Raw genomic sequence first — 15,285 nt, 5'->3', positions numbered from 1 at the left:
ATTATACACAAAAGCTATAAATAGGCCTCCATTACAAATCTTTGGAAAAGAAAGGCCAGCAGGGATATACCTACATATTTGCAATTGTAGAACCCCGACCTGGTATGCAGGAAAAGACAGACACAACCCAAACTAAAATGTATTAAGGAATGGAATGGAAATTTGGCTTTTATGCAGTGTTGGGATTATCCTTATATTAACAATTATAGCCCAAATCCTCTGAATTTAGTATCAAAATGACTTTTCAAATGCTTTAGAAATATTTCCTATTAACCTTGAGAAAACTTTGATTGCCAATTAAAACATTACAATTCCCCTGAAGGAAACTTAAAAAAACAAAAAAAACATGAATATGAAAATAAAAACTACCTATAATCTATTAAGACTTAGCTTGTTTTTTTTTTGAGAGGGCATCTCTCATATTTATTGATCATATGGTTGTTAACAACAATAAAATTCTGTATAGGGGACTCAATGCACAATCATTAATCACTTAGCTTGTTTTTAAGATATATTTTCTAGTAACTGAAAAGGATTTTTTTTTCAGAATTAAGATTCTTTTATAACCAAAAATCTTTCTTTTTCCTATCATTACCATTTCACTTATTTCCTTTTTCACACATCCATCCATTTATTCAACCCTCTATCCATCAATCAATCCATCTTATTCTTTGATACATTCTGTAGTAAATGATACTGAAATTATACTGAACACATCTAAGTATTTCAGCAAGCATGCCACTGACTAGTGATCCATATTTGTCTAGCAGTGGTCTCCTTTAGATATAAACTTTACAATGATATGCATTCATCTTGACATGTGTGGTTTTTACCCATTTTTTTTTCATTTACTATTTTATCATAAGCATTTTGCTTGGAATCACATTAAGCCAACAGATCAGTCTAGGAAGGCTGAACAGCTTGATAAGATTTGTCTTCTCACCTGGGAGCACGTCACATCTCCGCATCTGCTTTGTGGCTCTTTGTAAAGTTGAGGGGTTTTCATCAGACAGGCTCGTGCACTCCTCACACCAAGCTTATTGCTAGGTATTTGACGGTTTGTTGCATTTGTAAAAGGACTTTTCTCAATTTTAATTTCAAGTGACTACTGTCAGTATGTAGAAGGGTTTTTGTGTATTTAGTATCCAGCTAAAAAACTGAACTTTCTGCTGGACTGGAATAGCTTTTCCTAGCATTCTCTTGGTCTGTTTTAGTTATAGACTCAATTTAGCTGAATAATGATTTATGTATCCCTCTAGGATAATTATGTCTTTTTTTAATTCAAGTATCATTAATATACAACCTTATGTTGGTTTCAAATGTACATCACAGTGGTTCAACAGTCCTCATAATCAACTTACATTGTGATTGCAAATTATTGTGCCCCTTTATTCCTCACCCCTTCCTCCCAATCCTGCCCCTGCCCCTCCCCCTTGGTAAATAGTAGTCACACTCAGTATCTATAAGTCTTCTGCTGTTCTGTTCCTTCTGTTTTGCTGTTTTTATATTGCACAAATAAGTGAAATCATATGGTATTTGTCTTTCTCTACTAAAATTCTTAAAACATGGATAAACTGTGCACATTTACACTGTCCAAATATATACACTTACATAATCTCATTCCCTTAGAATCCTGTACCAATGTACTGCATTCTTATCACCATTACACAGCAGAGCAAACAGGATCTGAGGTAATCCACAAGCCTAAAATCTCAATTTGCTATTGTAATTGAGAGCTTAAACCTGAATCTTCTAACACTGAGGCCAGAACTCCTTCCACCTCCTTTAAAAATTTCCAGAGGTGGACATTCACGGTTTAGGAATTACTGGACGTGCTTTTAAACTGTTTATCTGTTCACTGTTAAGATACTGTTTTCAACAAGTATTCATCGATTACTATGTGTGAAAGGCCCCGTATAAACACTGCAACAGCTTTCAATGTTGTAATGAGAAAAGGTGAAGAGAGGAGAACAAAATGAGCAAGTCTAATATACAGGAGAATCATTGATAAATGTAGTAAAGAAAGCACAAAAATGCTTTAAAATTTCCCAAAAAGACAGGAGTTCTTGACAGAAGGGATGCCATGAAGGCCAGACTACTCTGAGTGTAGAACAAGTCCTGGATGCAGGTTTCCAAGCAGACAAGCAAAAAAAAAAACAGGAAGATGAAGGGTGCTTCCATGACTGTAGAAAACTAAGAGAATCCGACTGTGGATGGTGTCAGATCTCTTTAGTCTCCAAAAGCTTTTCTCGTCCTCTCATCCCAGAGAAAAAACTTGCTCTGGAATCTTGAAAAATTACATGCTCAGATCAACAATGAATAAAAGTCACACAGGCTTATAGGTGTCCCTGAAGCCAATCATTACTTTCAGTAGTTTATCTTTTTTTTGCATTAAAAATGATTGCTAACTAAAGAATGATTAATTTTTGAGGACTGTTGGAAATTCACTGAAAGACTTTGAAAAGCAAACTTACAAAATACACTTTGACAGTTTCCTAGTTGTTTGTTTCCATAATGAGCCACAGTTTGGGAGATTTTATGCTAGTATTTTCACCAGTTTTGTACTATTCTTCACCCATTCTGAGTAGTTTGTTCCAGGACCATTTTTCTGGACTCTCATGTAAAATTTCTCTGTGTAGTGGGAAAAGGCCTGACTTTTTGGTTTTCAAGCTATAATTCTAAATTTAAAAAAGATCGTGTTTTATTTTTCTAATCAAGGAAAGTCTCAATAAACATTCTGAAAAAATAGTTCAAAACTTGTACAAGTGATTCCACTCATGTAAAGTTCAAAACGGGCTAAACTAATCTAGGGTGTTAGAATGTTGGCTAGTGGAAAAGCTGATAATATTCTCATTTCTTATCTGGGTGCTGGCTGCATGGGGATGTTTACTTTATGAAAAATCACTAAACTATGTATTTAGGATTTGTGTTTTCTATATGTATATTACATTCAATAAAAAGTTTACTTAAAAGAAGAAAAAACTGACATAGGTGTCCACTAAGGCTAGAATTCATAACATTTGGGGGGTTCCTGAAGGCTGCAATGAATAGAGGCACTGTAAGCAAGGGTCAAGTTTTAATAGGAAATTAGGCTTTCTGGCTTCCTGGTTACTTTTTACAAGAGCATCAGGCCTTCCTTGTTTTAGACTATTGGAGAGAGACTTTGGAAGTCTATATTGTGATCTCTAAGTCTGCCCAGAACAGATGTGAACCAAGAAGGCAGTAAAGTCAGTCTGTTGGGAGTCCTCTCTGGTTGGTAAATGGGCTTAACCAGCAAGGCCATTTCATCTCCCCATTTTGTCCCATCCCTACTGACTTTCATGAAGTGATTTATAAAAAGAAAGCAGCAAGTCAATTATAATGGCAGAGAAGAAATACAAGACAGTGTTGTTCTTATCCAAAACACAGCCTTGGATAAAGAGTAAAATGTGGAATGCTACAAAGCTTGCAACTATGAGCCTGTGGACTACATGCTCTATTTCCAAAACCAGAGATTCATGAAATGTTTCTGGAAGTACTCCAGGCTAAATGTATTTGGATAGCTTACACATGTACTTAATTTTATTTATTTATTCACTGAGGTCTGACCTGGATACTTCATTTCCATTATGTCTGCAACATCTTATGGGTGACATTAGACAGTAGAGTGTTATTTGGAGAACTGCAGACTCTCAAAGATCTTTGGATTTTTTCAGAATGTCAACCATCTGTCTTAACTGTTTAATCATCCTCAGCATCACAGAAAACAAAGGTAGAAAGACAGATAACTTAGATCATAAAGCAATTCCATTTGTGATCTCCCACAGTAATAAACAGGCATCATTCTTTTAAAAATGCAAATATTTGTACTTTCTTTATCTATACTTGGGAGATATGCTAAAACTATCAGCTACAGTATTCAGTTATAGTGATTTATAGGTGCTTTCATAGATCAATACAATGTATTAGGCCTATGATTGTACCCAAATACAAGTAAATGTACCTCACATTACTTGATAGTCTTCAGATACCTGCCCTAGGACCACCTCTATAAAATCCTCCAGTGAGTGTAAAGGAAAGTCCATGAAACAAAGCAGGAATGAGTTCCTTGATCACGTATGACATTTGGCTAGTTTAACAATTTAAAGATGCTTGTTTTTTCGGCATTTTTAGGTTTCTGGCAAACTACAAGTAATTACATTCAATTTTGGGTATGCCATATTCTATGCTCTTTGATGTATAAGGTACTAAAAATAGTACTGGCAACTTCAGTATCATTACAAGATGTACTTTCCTAGAATTATAACAGTGTATTTTGGTTACATCACTGGCTATATTCATAAATCCTAATGAAGGGGAGGTCTCTGTTGTATGCACTTTAATCACAGCTACTAAAAAAAATTGAGGATATTGAGATTATGAATTTGCCTTAGTTTTGATGACAGGTTTTGGGGGGTCCTGTAGAAGTAACACCACAATCACCCCATGCCCCTTCCTATATAACCCAGCACCTTTCCCTAATAAAGCGGAATTCTCCGGTGAATTGCTGCTGTGTGTCGCTCCTTCCTTTCAGGTTTATTTGTATTAAAATTTTTAATTTGTGTGATTTTGATTGCTTTAAAGTCAGGGACAGTGTAATTGTACTTCTTTGAATTTCCAGTACCTAGTTCAATATATAATCAAAACTCAGTAAGTTCTTATCACTGTTCTAAAGTCTTTCACATTTTTCTGCACACAGACATGAGACCTGGTTCTAATGTACCAATTTGAGAGGAAGGAGTCATAACTTAAGTGCAAAGCTTTTCTGGGGGGAGAGGCAAAGGGGAGAGTTTGAGGCATAGAACAAATATAATGGGACAACTGTCTGGTTATCTATACTTACTATTTTTATAGTCACATGGCCTACATGTAACTGCGCTACTTGAACGGGACCATTTACAAGACAGCACCTTTCATTTTAAAGCCTTAATCTAGACTCTTTCATTTCACTTTGTTACACTGAAGTAGTATTTTAATTTAAAATATTTACTGAAAATGTAAATGAATTAAGCTCACAGCAGGGAGAAACATCTATTTTATGATTAATTCTTTGAATGGCACAAGGAGTTTGAACACATTATGAAATCAGGTATACAATTTTTAGATTTTTCATCTGAACCCAATTTCGGATAGTGTTTGGCAGGAGGTAGGAGTAGGGGGAGGACAGGGGTATGTGTGTGCAACAGAAGAGTACACAGGGAGCCTCCAAAAGTGTGGATCCTTTTCTTAAGTTGGTGGTGGACAGTGGACACACAGGTGTTCACTGCATTATTCTCTTACACCTATTTGCATACCTGAAATACTGCACGTTCAGTTTTTAAAAGAAAAACGTGAAAAATATAATATTCACAGCTCTATTTGACTTCACATACTGACAAATACTGGAACCATTTACATCTAGTACACTTCACCAAGGGTGAAGAGAGAAATCTTTTTCCTCAGACTTAGGTGTTTTGGAAAAGCATAACAAAAGTAGAAATCAACCTCCTGGCCCTCTTTGATGGTTCTTGCTCCCAAAAAAGTCTGTTAAAAATCAAACATTGCGTTTAATTGCAAGTGCTATGTTAGCAGAATATGACTGGTACAAGAGCAGCAACAAGCCACCCCTCCAAGTGTAACTCTTCCGGGAAGTAAATTACCTCAATTTCCTGTAACTGCTCCTGATTGGTTGTGTACATATGCTGAAGCGAATCCTCCAACTCTGTGTTCCGATCCAGCAATGTTTTCCCAAGTTCAGCAGCAAGCTGGAGATCTAGCACAACAAGTGAATCTTAGAATAATGCAAATGACCTCACCTCAGCATTTTATATAACCCATCCTTGAAGAAGGAACCAAGACCCAACCCAACGTATACAGTTTTAAGTCAGATCCCCCAAAATGTGGAATGACACAGAAGGAAATCTGAATTCTACTTAAAATTCAGTCCAATTCAATGATTGTAATGGGGTATGTGGGGGGGCCTTGATAATAGGGGGAGTCTAGTAACCATAATATTGTTCAAGTAATTGTACAGTAACGATATAAAAAAAAAATTCAGTCCAACTGGAGCCCTCTACCAGACAACATACTCTTTTAAGTACCCTTACTTGTAAGATGCGAAGAATAATGATCCACTTTATGGAGGTACAGTCATTAGTTCAGGAAAGAGCATTCAGCATTTACAACTTCTCAGGTCATAATTATTTGTTAATGGGATTGGACTTGTTCGTATCCTGATTGTCTACTTTTTGGGCAGACCCTTGAGTCAAAGTACAGGCAGATCTTCCAATAGTCTCAAAAGTGCCCATGAAATGCAGCTGCTGTGAACATGACTATCAAAGCAATGTTTGCTGTTATAGATCCTAGAATCCTCCTAAGGCAACTAAAATATTAAGAGTAAAAATACATCAGTAAAAATAGACATACCATTTGACCCAGGAATTCCACTTCTAGGAATTTACCCTAAGAATGCAGCAGCCCAGTTTGAAAAAGACATATGCACCCCTAGTTTATCACAGCACTATTTACAATAACCAAGAGATGGAAGCAACCTAAATGTCCATCAGTAGATGAATGGATAAAGAAGATGTGGTACATATACACAATGGAATATTATTCAGCCATAAGAAAAAAACAGATCCTACCATTTGCAACAACATGGGTGGAGCTACAGGGTATTATGCTCAGTGAAATAAGACAGGCGGAGAAAGACAAGTACCAAATGATTTCACTCATATATGGAGTATAAGAACAAAGAAAAACTGAAGGAACAAAACAGCAGCAGAATCACAGAACCCAAGAATGGACTAACAGTTACCAAAGGGAAAGGGACCGGGGAGGTTGGGTGGGAAGGGAGGGATAAGGGTAAGAAAAAAGAAAGGGGGCATTGCGATTAACATGTATAGTGTGGGGGGGGGGCCACAGGGACGGCTGTGCAACACAGAGAAGACAAGTAGTGATTCTACAGCATCTTACTATGCTGATGGACAGTGACTGTAATGGGGTTTGTGGTGGGGACTTGGTGAAGGGGGAACCTAGTAAACATTATGTTCTTCATGTAATTAATGATAGATTAATGATAACAAAATAAAAAATAAAAAAATACATCAGTAATAAGAACACTGCCCTAGGTCTCTCATTTTTGCTACTTCTCTTCATGTCCTCCTCCCAGATGAACAAACCAGATAAGCAGCACAGCGAGTTTTTCAGGTAATGACACGTCAGTAGCTCATACTCTGATTTAGCACAAAACCACAATTCTATTTTAAACCTCATTTTTTCATAATACACAATCCCAGAAATAAAAATTAAATGATAAAAAAGAGGACACTAGTTCTAACATAGGTAACTGAGGTCCTTTAATATAGTGGGAAATAGAGTGAACTGAATAGGAAAATCTGAGATCCACTTCAGACTACCATTTACCAGTTAACACTTTCAATATGGTGACTTTAAAAGCCCCTATACTTAGTACTCTTGTCCAGAGAGACGATTATGCTATCAATATAAGACTGTGAAAATCAAATGGAATACATAAGGAAGTACTTCAGAAACTAAGCTGCAGTACAGAGGCAAAGTATTATTAGTATTCATTGATTCACAAATGAGTATTTTTATTGCTAAGCACTATGCTAAGCTTTGCTTACAGAATGGTATATGAAATGGATGAAGTTCCCGCTTTCCCGACCCTCCCAGATTAATGGAAGGAGCCAGAGAGCAAATAAGTAAATAAGCTTGCAAACTGTGATAAACACTTTTCATTCATACATGCATGCATGCATTCAATAATACTAGACACCATTCTGGGCACTGGGGATACAAGATGAACTTAGCTAAAAACATTCTCTGCTCTTATATTCCACTAGGAGAAACAGCATAATAAAATATATAATAGCAATAAAGAGAAAAAAAGGCAAGGAAGTGGGATAGGAAGAGCGTGGGTGTGGGAGGTTGAAATTTAAGAACATGTGACAAGGTGACATCAGAATCAAGTTGTGAAAGAACTGAATAAAATCTAGGAGACCAAAATTCCAGGCAGAGGCAAAACAATTGACAAGCACCTGTGAGGAAGTGGGACTGGAGCTAATAATAAGGAGGCCAACGAGATTGCAGCAAAGTGTGTGCAATGTGGGGGTGGGGGGTGGCACTCCAAGGTTGGCCTGCATGTGTGGGCCCTAATGATGTCAAGATTTGACTTTTACTCTGAGCGAAAGGGCACCTGGTGAAGGTTCTGACAGGATCACTCTGGTTGCTGTATAAGCAGAATGAAAGGGACAAAGGTGGAAGCAGGGTGGGTGACAGAAGGATACTGTAATCATCTGGTGGAGGGATGGTGGTGGCAGACATGGAGAGAAGGGGTGGCATTCTGGATATGTTCTAATAACAGGGCTAGAAGATTCATCAATTGAATGAGAGGAAAGTAAAAAAATGGATTTGCTGATAATAAACAAAGGACCTATTTTATTTTAGAAAGGGAGATTATAAGGAAAGCCTCTCTGAGAAGACAATTTAGCAAAAGCATGAAGGATAAAGATCTTGCAATGTAAAAAAAAAAAGGCACTGCAACAGGAAAGATATTAGATACTCTACAACCTGACAAAAGGCCAGTGTGACCAGAAGCATGAGGGGGAGAGGGGTGTGAGATGAAGATGGAGAAGTAGACAAGGGCAGATCAGACAAGATTTTATAGGCCATGGTAAAGAAAGTTGGAATTTTCTTTTGAGTTTGATGGAACGTCATTTCACTTAAGGTCTTATTATTTATTATGAAAGAAATATTATGAAAACAGTAAACCTCCCTACATATGACTTTTAAACTTAATTTTTAGAGGTATTAAAATAAGGTTTAATGTTAATTCATTATCAAGATATGGAAACTTAACCTAGAGTAAGTGGTAACAGAAAAGCAACAATTTTTGTTACATGGCACTGTCCATTCATGTACATAATCAATACCTGGTGAGTTTTCCCTCATTATGAAAAAACTACACAGCAATACCTACCACGCACCCCTCCAGCTCATTTGAAAATATTTTACACCCATTTAAAACAAAACAGTGTATATGTTGGTACACAGATGTTAAAATACATTCTCTCATGATTTAAATATCAATGATGCCTATTAATGTACTTAAGAGTTAGATAACAAGTCCATGAAATAACATCTTGTATTCACAAGATATAGAACCTTCATAGACAGCTCAAAACATTTAAGGGGCATTAATCTTATCTTTTCAAGGTAGGTCAGCCCAGATTTCCAAATGGGACAACCCGAAGCACCTGACCCGATGCTGAGTGACCTGACCAAACCTACATGGTGAGTCACAAGCAAAACAGAAGCTACTGTCTACGGCTTCCAGCTCCACTCTCATCAGGACTCTCTCTATTATCCAAATGCACACTGTTTTAAGTCTACTGGCAGGGATGTTCACGTATTTCTTCGTGTAAGGTAGAGAGTATGGTTTCCCGAGCTGTGGTACTTAATCTTTTCACGTGTTTTCACAGGCGGCAATGAGAAACTAGAGTTGATCTATTTGGCTTTTATTGCTTGCTCTGCCAGTGAAAACACATACAACCCCAGGCAAGTAAATATCTTGTTTTCACTAAATGAAAATGGAAATACGTATGGCTGAAGATATTCCAGAAATAATTACTCTGTACTCATAGGATGTATGATGTGTACACACAGCCCACCATGGAAGCCACTAAATTTATTAAAGACAAAGCATGTAAACATTAACCTAGACATTACTTAAGTCTCTTCTAGCCTGTTGTAAAGTGGTAATTCCTCACTGGGAATGAACAGAGACTCACCAAAAATGTTCTTTTTTTATTTAATTAATTAATTAACTAATTAATTAATTAATTTGTTTGTTTGTTTCTTTGTTCAAATTTTGGTATCATTAATCTACAATTACATGAAGAACATTATCTTTACTAGGCTTGCCCCTTCACCAAGTCCCCCCCCCCCACATAACCCTTCAGTCACTGACCACCTGATTTTACACTGTAAGATGCTGTAAAATCACTACTTGTCTTCTCCCTGTTGCACAGCCCTCCCCGTGCCCCCCACACACTATACATGCTAATCGTAATGCCCTCTTTCTTTTCCCCCCGCCCTATCCCTCCCTTCCCACCCATCCTTCCCAGTCCCTTTCCCTTTGGTAACTGTTAGTCCATTCTTGGGTTCTGTGATTCTGCTGCTGTTTTGTTCCTTCAGTTTTAATTTGTTCTAATACTCCACATATGACTGAAATCATTTGGTACTTGTCTTTCTCCACCTGGCTTATTTCACTGAGCATAATACTCTCTAGCTCCATCCATGTTGTTGCGATTGGTAGGATCTATTTTTTTCTTATGGCTGAATAATATTCCATTGTGTATATGTATAACATCTTCTTTATCCATTCATCTACTGATGGACATTTAGGTTGCTTCCATATCTTGGCTATTGTAAATAGTGCAGCGATAAACATAGGGGTACATCTGTCTTTTTCAAACTGGAGTGCTGCATTCTTAGGGTAAATTCCTAGAAGTGGAATTCCTGAGTCACATGGTATTTCTATTTTGAGCATTCTGAGGAACCTCCATACTGCTTTCCACAATGGTTGAACTAATTTACATTCCCACCAGCAGTGTAGGAGGGTTTCCGTTTCTCCACATCTTCACCAACATTTCTTGTTGTTTGTCTTTCCGATGATGGTAATCCTTACTGGTGTGAGGTGATATTTCATTGTGGTTTTAATTTGCATTTCTCTGATGAGTAGCGATGTGGAGCATCTTTTCATGTGCCTATTCTCCATCTGGATTTCTTCTTAAGAGAACTGTCTATTCAGCTCCTCTGCTCATTTTTTAATTGGATTATTTGCTTTTTCTTTGTTGAGGTACATGAGCTCTTTATATATTTTGGATGTCAATCCTTTATCGGATCTGTCATTTATGAATATATTCTCCCATACTCTAGGATACCTTTTTGTTCTATAGATGGTATCCTTTGCTGTACAGAAGCTTTTTAGTTTGATATAGTCCCACTTGTTCACTTTTGCCTTTGTTTCCCTTGCCCGGGGAGATATGTTCATGAAGAAGTCACTCATGTTTATGTCCATGAGATTTCTGCCTATGTTTTTTTCTAAGAGTTTTATGGTTTCATGATTTACATTCAGGTCTTTGATCCATTTTGAATTTACTTTTGTGTATGGGGTTAGACAGTGATCCAGTTTCATTCCCTTACATGTAGCTGTCCAGTGTTGCCAGTACCATCTGTTGAAGAGACTGTCATTTCCCCATTGTATGTCCATGGCTCCTTAATCATATATTAATTGACCATATATGTTTGGGTTAATGTCTTGAGTCTCTATTCTGTTCCACTGGTCTGTGGCTCTGTTTTTGTGCCAGTACCAAATTGTCTTGATTACTGTGGCTTTGTAGTAGAGCTTGAAGGTGGGGAGCGAGATCCCCCCCACTTTATTCTTCCTTCTCAGGATTGCTTTGGCTATTCAGGGTCTTTGGTGGTTCCATATGAATTCTTGAACTATTTGTTCCAGTTCATTGAAGAATGCTGTTGGTAATTTGATAGGGATTGCATCGAATCTGTATATTGCTTTGGGCAGGATGGCCATTTTTTTTTTTTGAGAGGGCATCTCTCATATTTATTGATCAAATGGTTGTTAACAACAATAAAATTCAGTATAGGGGGGTCAATGCTCAATGCACAATCATTAATCCATCTCAAGCCTAATTCTCATCAGTCTCCAATCTTCTGAAGCATAACGAACAAGTTCTTACATGGTGAACGAATTCTTACATAGTGAATAAATTCTTACATGGTGAACAGTACAAGGGCATTCATCACAGAAACTTTCGGTTTTGATTACGCATTATGAACTATAAACAATCAGGTCAAATATGAATATTCGTTTGATTTTTATACTTGATTTATATGTGGATCTCACATTTCTCCCTTTATTATTATTATTATTTTTATTTTTAATAAAATGCTGAAGTGGTAGGTAGATGCAAGATAAAGGTAGAAAACATAGTTTAGTGCTGTAAGAGAGCAAATGTAGGATGATCAGGTGTGTGCCTATGGACTAAGTATTAATCCAAGCTAGACAAGGGCAGCAAAACATCCACAGATGCAGAAGATTTCTCTCAAAGCAGGGGGGGTGAGGTTCTAAGCCTCACCTTTGTTGATCCCCAATTTCCCGTCTCTGCCTAACCAGTCATCTTCCGGGGCCATACAGGGAAATGTAAAGTTGGTAAGTGAGAGAGAAGCCATATTGTTTGAAAAGGTTAGCTTTTTACTTCTTTGCAGATTTATGCCCTGTGGCTTCTATGCCCAGCACTTGTCTCGAGGTATCTTTACCACCTGGAGGAATTATGATACTCGGTAAATTCGATATGAGGCACAAATTCTATTTAAGGGTTGTAATTAGGAAGGAAGAAGAAAAGCTATAGAGGTAGCATATGGATGGCCATTTTGACAATATTAATTCACCTAGCCAGGAGCATGGGATGAGTTTCCATTTGTTAGTGTCCTCTTTAATTTCTCTTAAGAGTGTCTTGTAATTTTTAGGGTATAGGTCTTTCATTTCCTTGGTTAGGTTTATTCCTAGGTATTTTATTCCTTTTGATGCTACTGTGAATGGAATTGTTTTCCTGATTTCTCTTTCTATTGGTTCATTGTTAGTGTATAGGAAAGCCACAGATCTCTGTGTGTTAATTTTGTATCCTGCAACTTTGCTGAATTCCGATACTAGTTCTAGTAGTTTTGCAGTGGAGTCTTTAGGGTTTTTTATGTACAAGATCATGTCATCTGCAAATAGTGACAGTTTGACTTCTTCTTTACCAATCTGGATTCCTGTATTTCTTTGTTTTGTCTAATTGCTATGGTTAGGACCTCCAGTACTATGTTGCATAACAGTGGGGAGAGTGGCCATCCCTGTCTTGTTCCCGATCTCAGAGGAAAAGCTTTCAGCTTCTCGCTGTTCAGTATGATGTTAGCTGTGGGTTTATCATATATGGCCTTTATTATGTTGAGGTACTTGCCCTCTATGCCCATTTTGTTGAGAGTTTTTATCATGAATGGATGTTGAATTTTGTCGAATGCTTTTTCAGCATCTATGGAGATGATCATGTGGTTTTTGTCCTTCTTTTTGTTGATGTGGTGGATGATGTTAACAGATTTTCGAATGTTGTACCATCCTTGCATCCCTGGGATGAATCCCACTTGGTAATGGTGTATGATCCTCTTGATGTAGTTTTGAATTTGGTTTGCTAATATTTTGTTGAGTATTTTTGCATCTACATTCATCAGGGATATTGGTCTGTAGTTTTCTTTTTTGGTGGGGTCTTTGCCTGGTTTTGGTATTAGGGTGATGTTGGCTTCATAGAATGAGTTTGGGAGTATTCCCTCCTCTTCTATTTTTTGGAAAACTTTAAGTAGAATGGGTATTATGTCTTCTCTGTATGTCTGATAAAATTCCAAGGTAAATCCATTGGGCCCGGGGTTTTTGTTCTTGGGTAGTTTTTTGATTACTGATTCAATTTCATTGCTGGTAATTGGTCTGTTTAGATTTTCTGTTTCTTTCAGGGTCAGTCTTGGAAGGTTGTATTTTTCTAGGAAGTTGTCCATTTCTCCTAGGTTTTCCAGCTTGTTAGCATATAGGTTTTCATAGTATTCTCTAATAATTCTTTGTATTTCTGTGGGGTCAGTTGTGATTTTTCGTTTCTCATTTCTGATTCTATTGATGTGTGTTGACTCTCTTTTTCTCTTAATAAGTCTGGCTAGAGACTTATCTATTTTGTTTATTTTCTTGAAGAACCAGCTCTTGGTTTCATTGATTTTTTCTATTGTTTTATTCTTCTCAATTTTATTTATTTCTTCTCTGATCTTTATTATGTCCCTCCTTCCGCTGACCTTAGGCCTCATTTGTTCTTCTTTTTCCAATTTTGATAATTGTGACTAATAGACTATTCATTTGGGATCGTTCTTCCTTCTTTAAATATGCCTGGAATACTATATAGTTTGTTCTTAAAACTACTTTTGCTGCGTCCCACAGAAGTTGGGGCTTTGTGTTGTTGTTGTCATTTGTTTCCATATATTGCTGGATCTCCATTTTAATTTGGTCGTTGATCCATTGATTATTTAGGAGCATATTGTTAAGTCTCTATGTGTTTGTGAGCCTTTTTGGTTTCTTTGTACAATTTATTTAATGTGCACTTGAGAAGAATGTGTATCCTGTTGCTCTTGGATGTAGAGTTCTATAGATGTCTATTAGGTCCATCTGTTCAAGTGTATTGTTCAGTGCCTCTGTGTCCTTACTTATTTTCTGTCTGGTGGATCTATCCTTTGGAGTGAGTGGTGTGTTGAAGTCTGCTAAAATGAATGCATTGCATTCTATTTCCTCCTTTAATTCTGTTACTATTTGTTTCACATATGCTGGTGCTCCTGTATTGGGTGCATATATATTTAGAATGGTTATATCCTCTTGTTGGACTGAGCCCTTTATCATTATGTAATGTCCTTTTTTATCTTTTATTACTTTCTTTATTTTGAAGTATATTTTGTCTGATACTAGTATTGCAACACCTGCTTTTTTCTCTCTGTTGTTTGCATGAAATATCTTTTTCTATCCCTTGACTTTTAATCTGTGCATGTCTTTGGGTTTGAGGTGAGTCTCTTGTAAGCAGCATATAGATGGGTCTTGCTTTTTTATCCATTCTATTACTCTGTGTCTTTTGATTGGTGCATTCAGTCCATTTACATTTAGGGTGGTTATTGAAAGATATGTACTTATTGCCATTGCAGGCTTTAGATTCGTGGTTACCAAAGGTTCAAGGTTAGCTTCCTTACTGCCTTACTATCTAACTTAACTCGCTTATTGAGATATTATAAACACAGTCTGATGATTATTTCTCTCCCTTCTTATTCCTCCTTCTCCATTCTTCATATGTTGGGTGTTTTGTTCTATGCTTTTTAGGAGTGCTCCCATCTAGAGCACTCCCTCTAAGATACCCTGTAGAGGTAGTTTTTGGGAGGCAAATTCCCTCAACTTTTGCTTGTCTGGGAATTGTTTAATCCCTCCTTTATATTTAGATGATAATCGTGCTGGATACAGTGTCCTCGGCTCAAGGCCCTTCTGTTTCATTGCACTAAATATATCATGCTATTCTCTTCTGGCCTGTAAGGTTTCTGTTGAGAAGTCTGATGATAGCCTGATGGGTTTTCCTTTGTAGGTGACCTTTTTTCTCTCTGTGGCTGCCTTTAATACTCTGTCCTTGTCCTTGA

At 37.1% G+C, this 15,285-nt stretch overlaps 1 protein-coding gene across 3 annotated transcripts in view; it reads right to left on the bottom strand.

Moving 5' to 3' along the window:
• Nucleotides 1-15,285, bottom strand: part of CDR2 (cerebellar degeneration related protein 2) — a 37,357-nt gene that overhangs the window by 13,412 nt on the left and 8,660 nt on the right. For 2 of the 3 annotated variants that reach the window (XM_036992436.2, XM_017673177.3), the window contains exon 2: nt 5,658-5,770. The exons of the other annotated variant lie outside the window; for it this stretch is intronic. In XM_036992436.2, the coding sequence (XP_036848331.1) occupies nt 5,658-5,770 (113 nt within the window). The remainder of the gene's footprint in view (nt 1-5,657; nt 5,771-15,285) is intronic. 3 annotated transcript variants of the gene reach the window in all.

This window comes from Manis javanica, chromosome 10, assembly GCF_040802235.1.
Source record: "Manis javanica isolate MJ-LG chromosome 10, MJ_LKY, whole genome shotgun sequence".
NCBI classification, from domain to species: Eukaryota; Metazoa; Chordata; class Mammalia; order Pholidota; family Manidae; genus Manis; species Manis javanica.
Note: the sequence above shows the minus strand (reverse complement) of the source record. Positions and strands in the feature narration are given on the sequence as shown.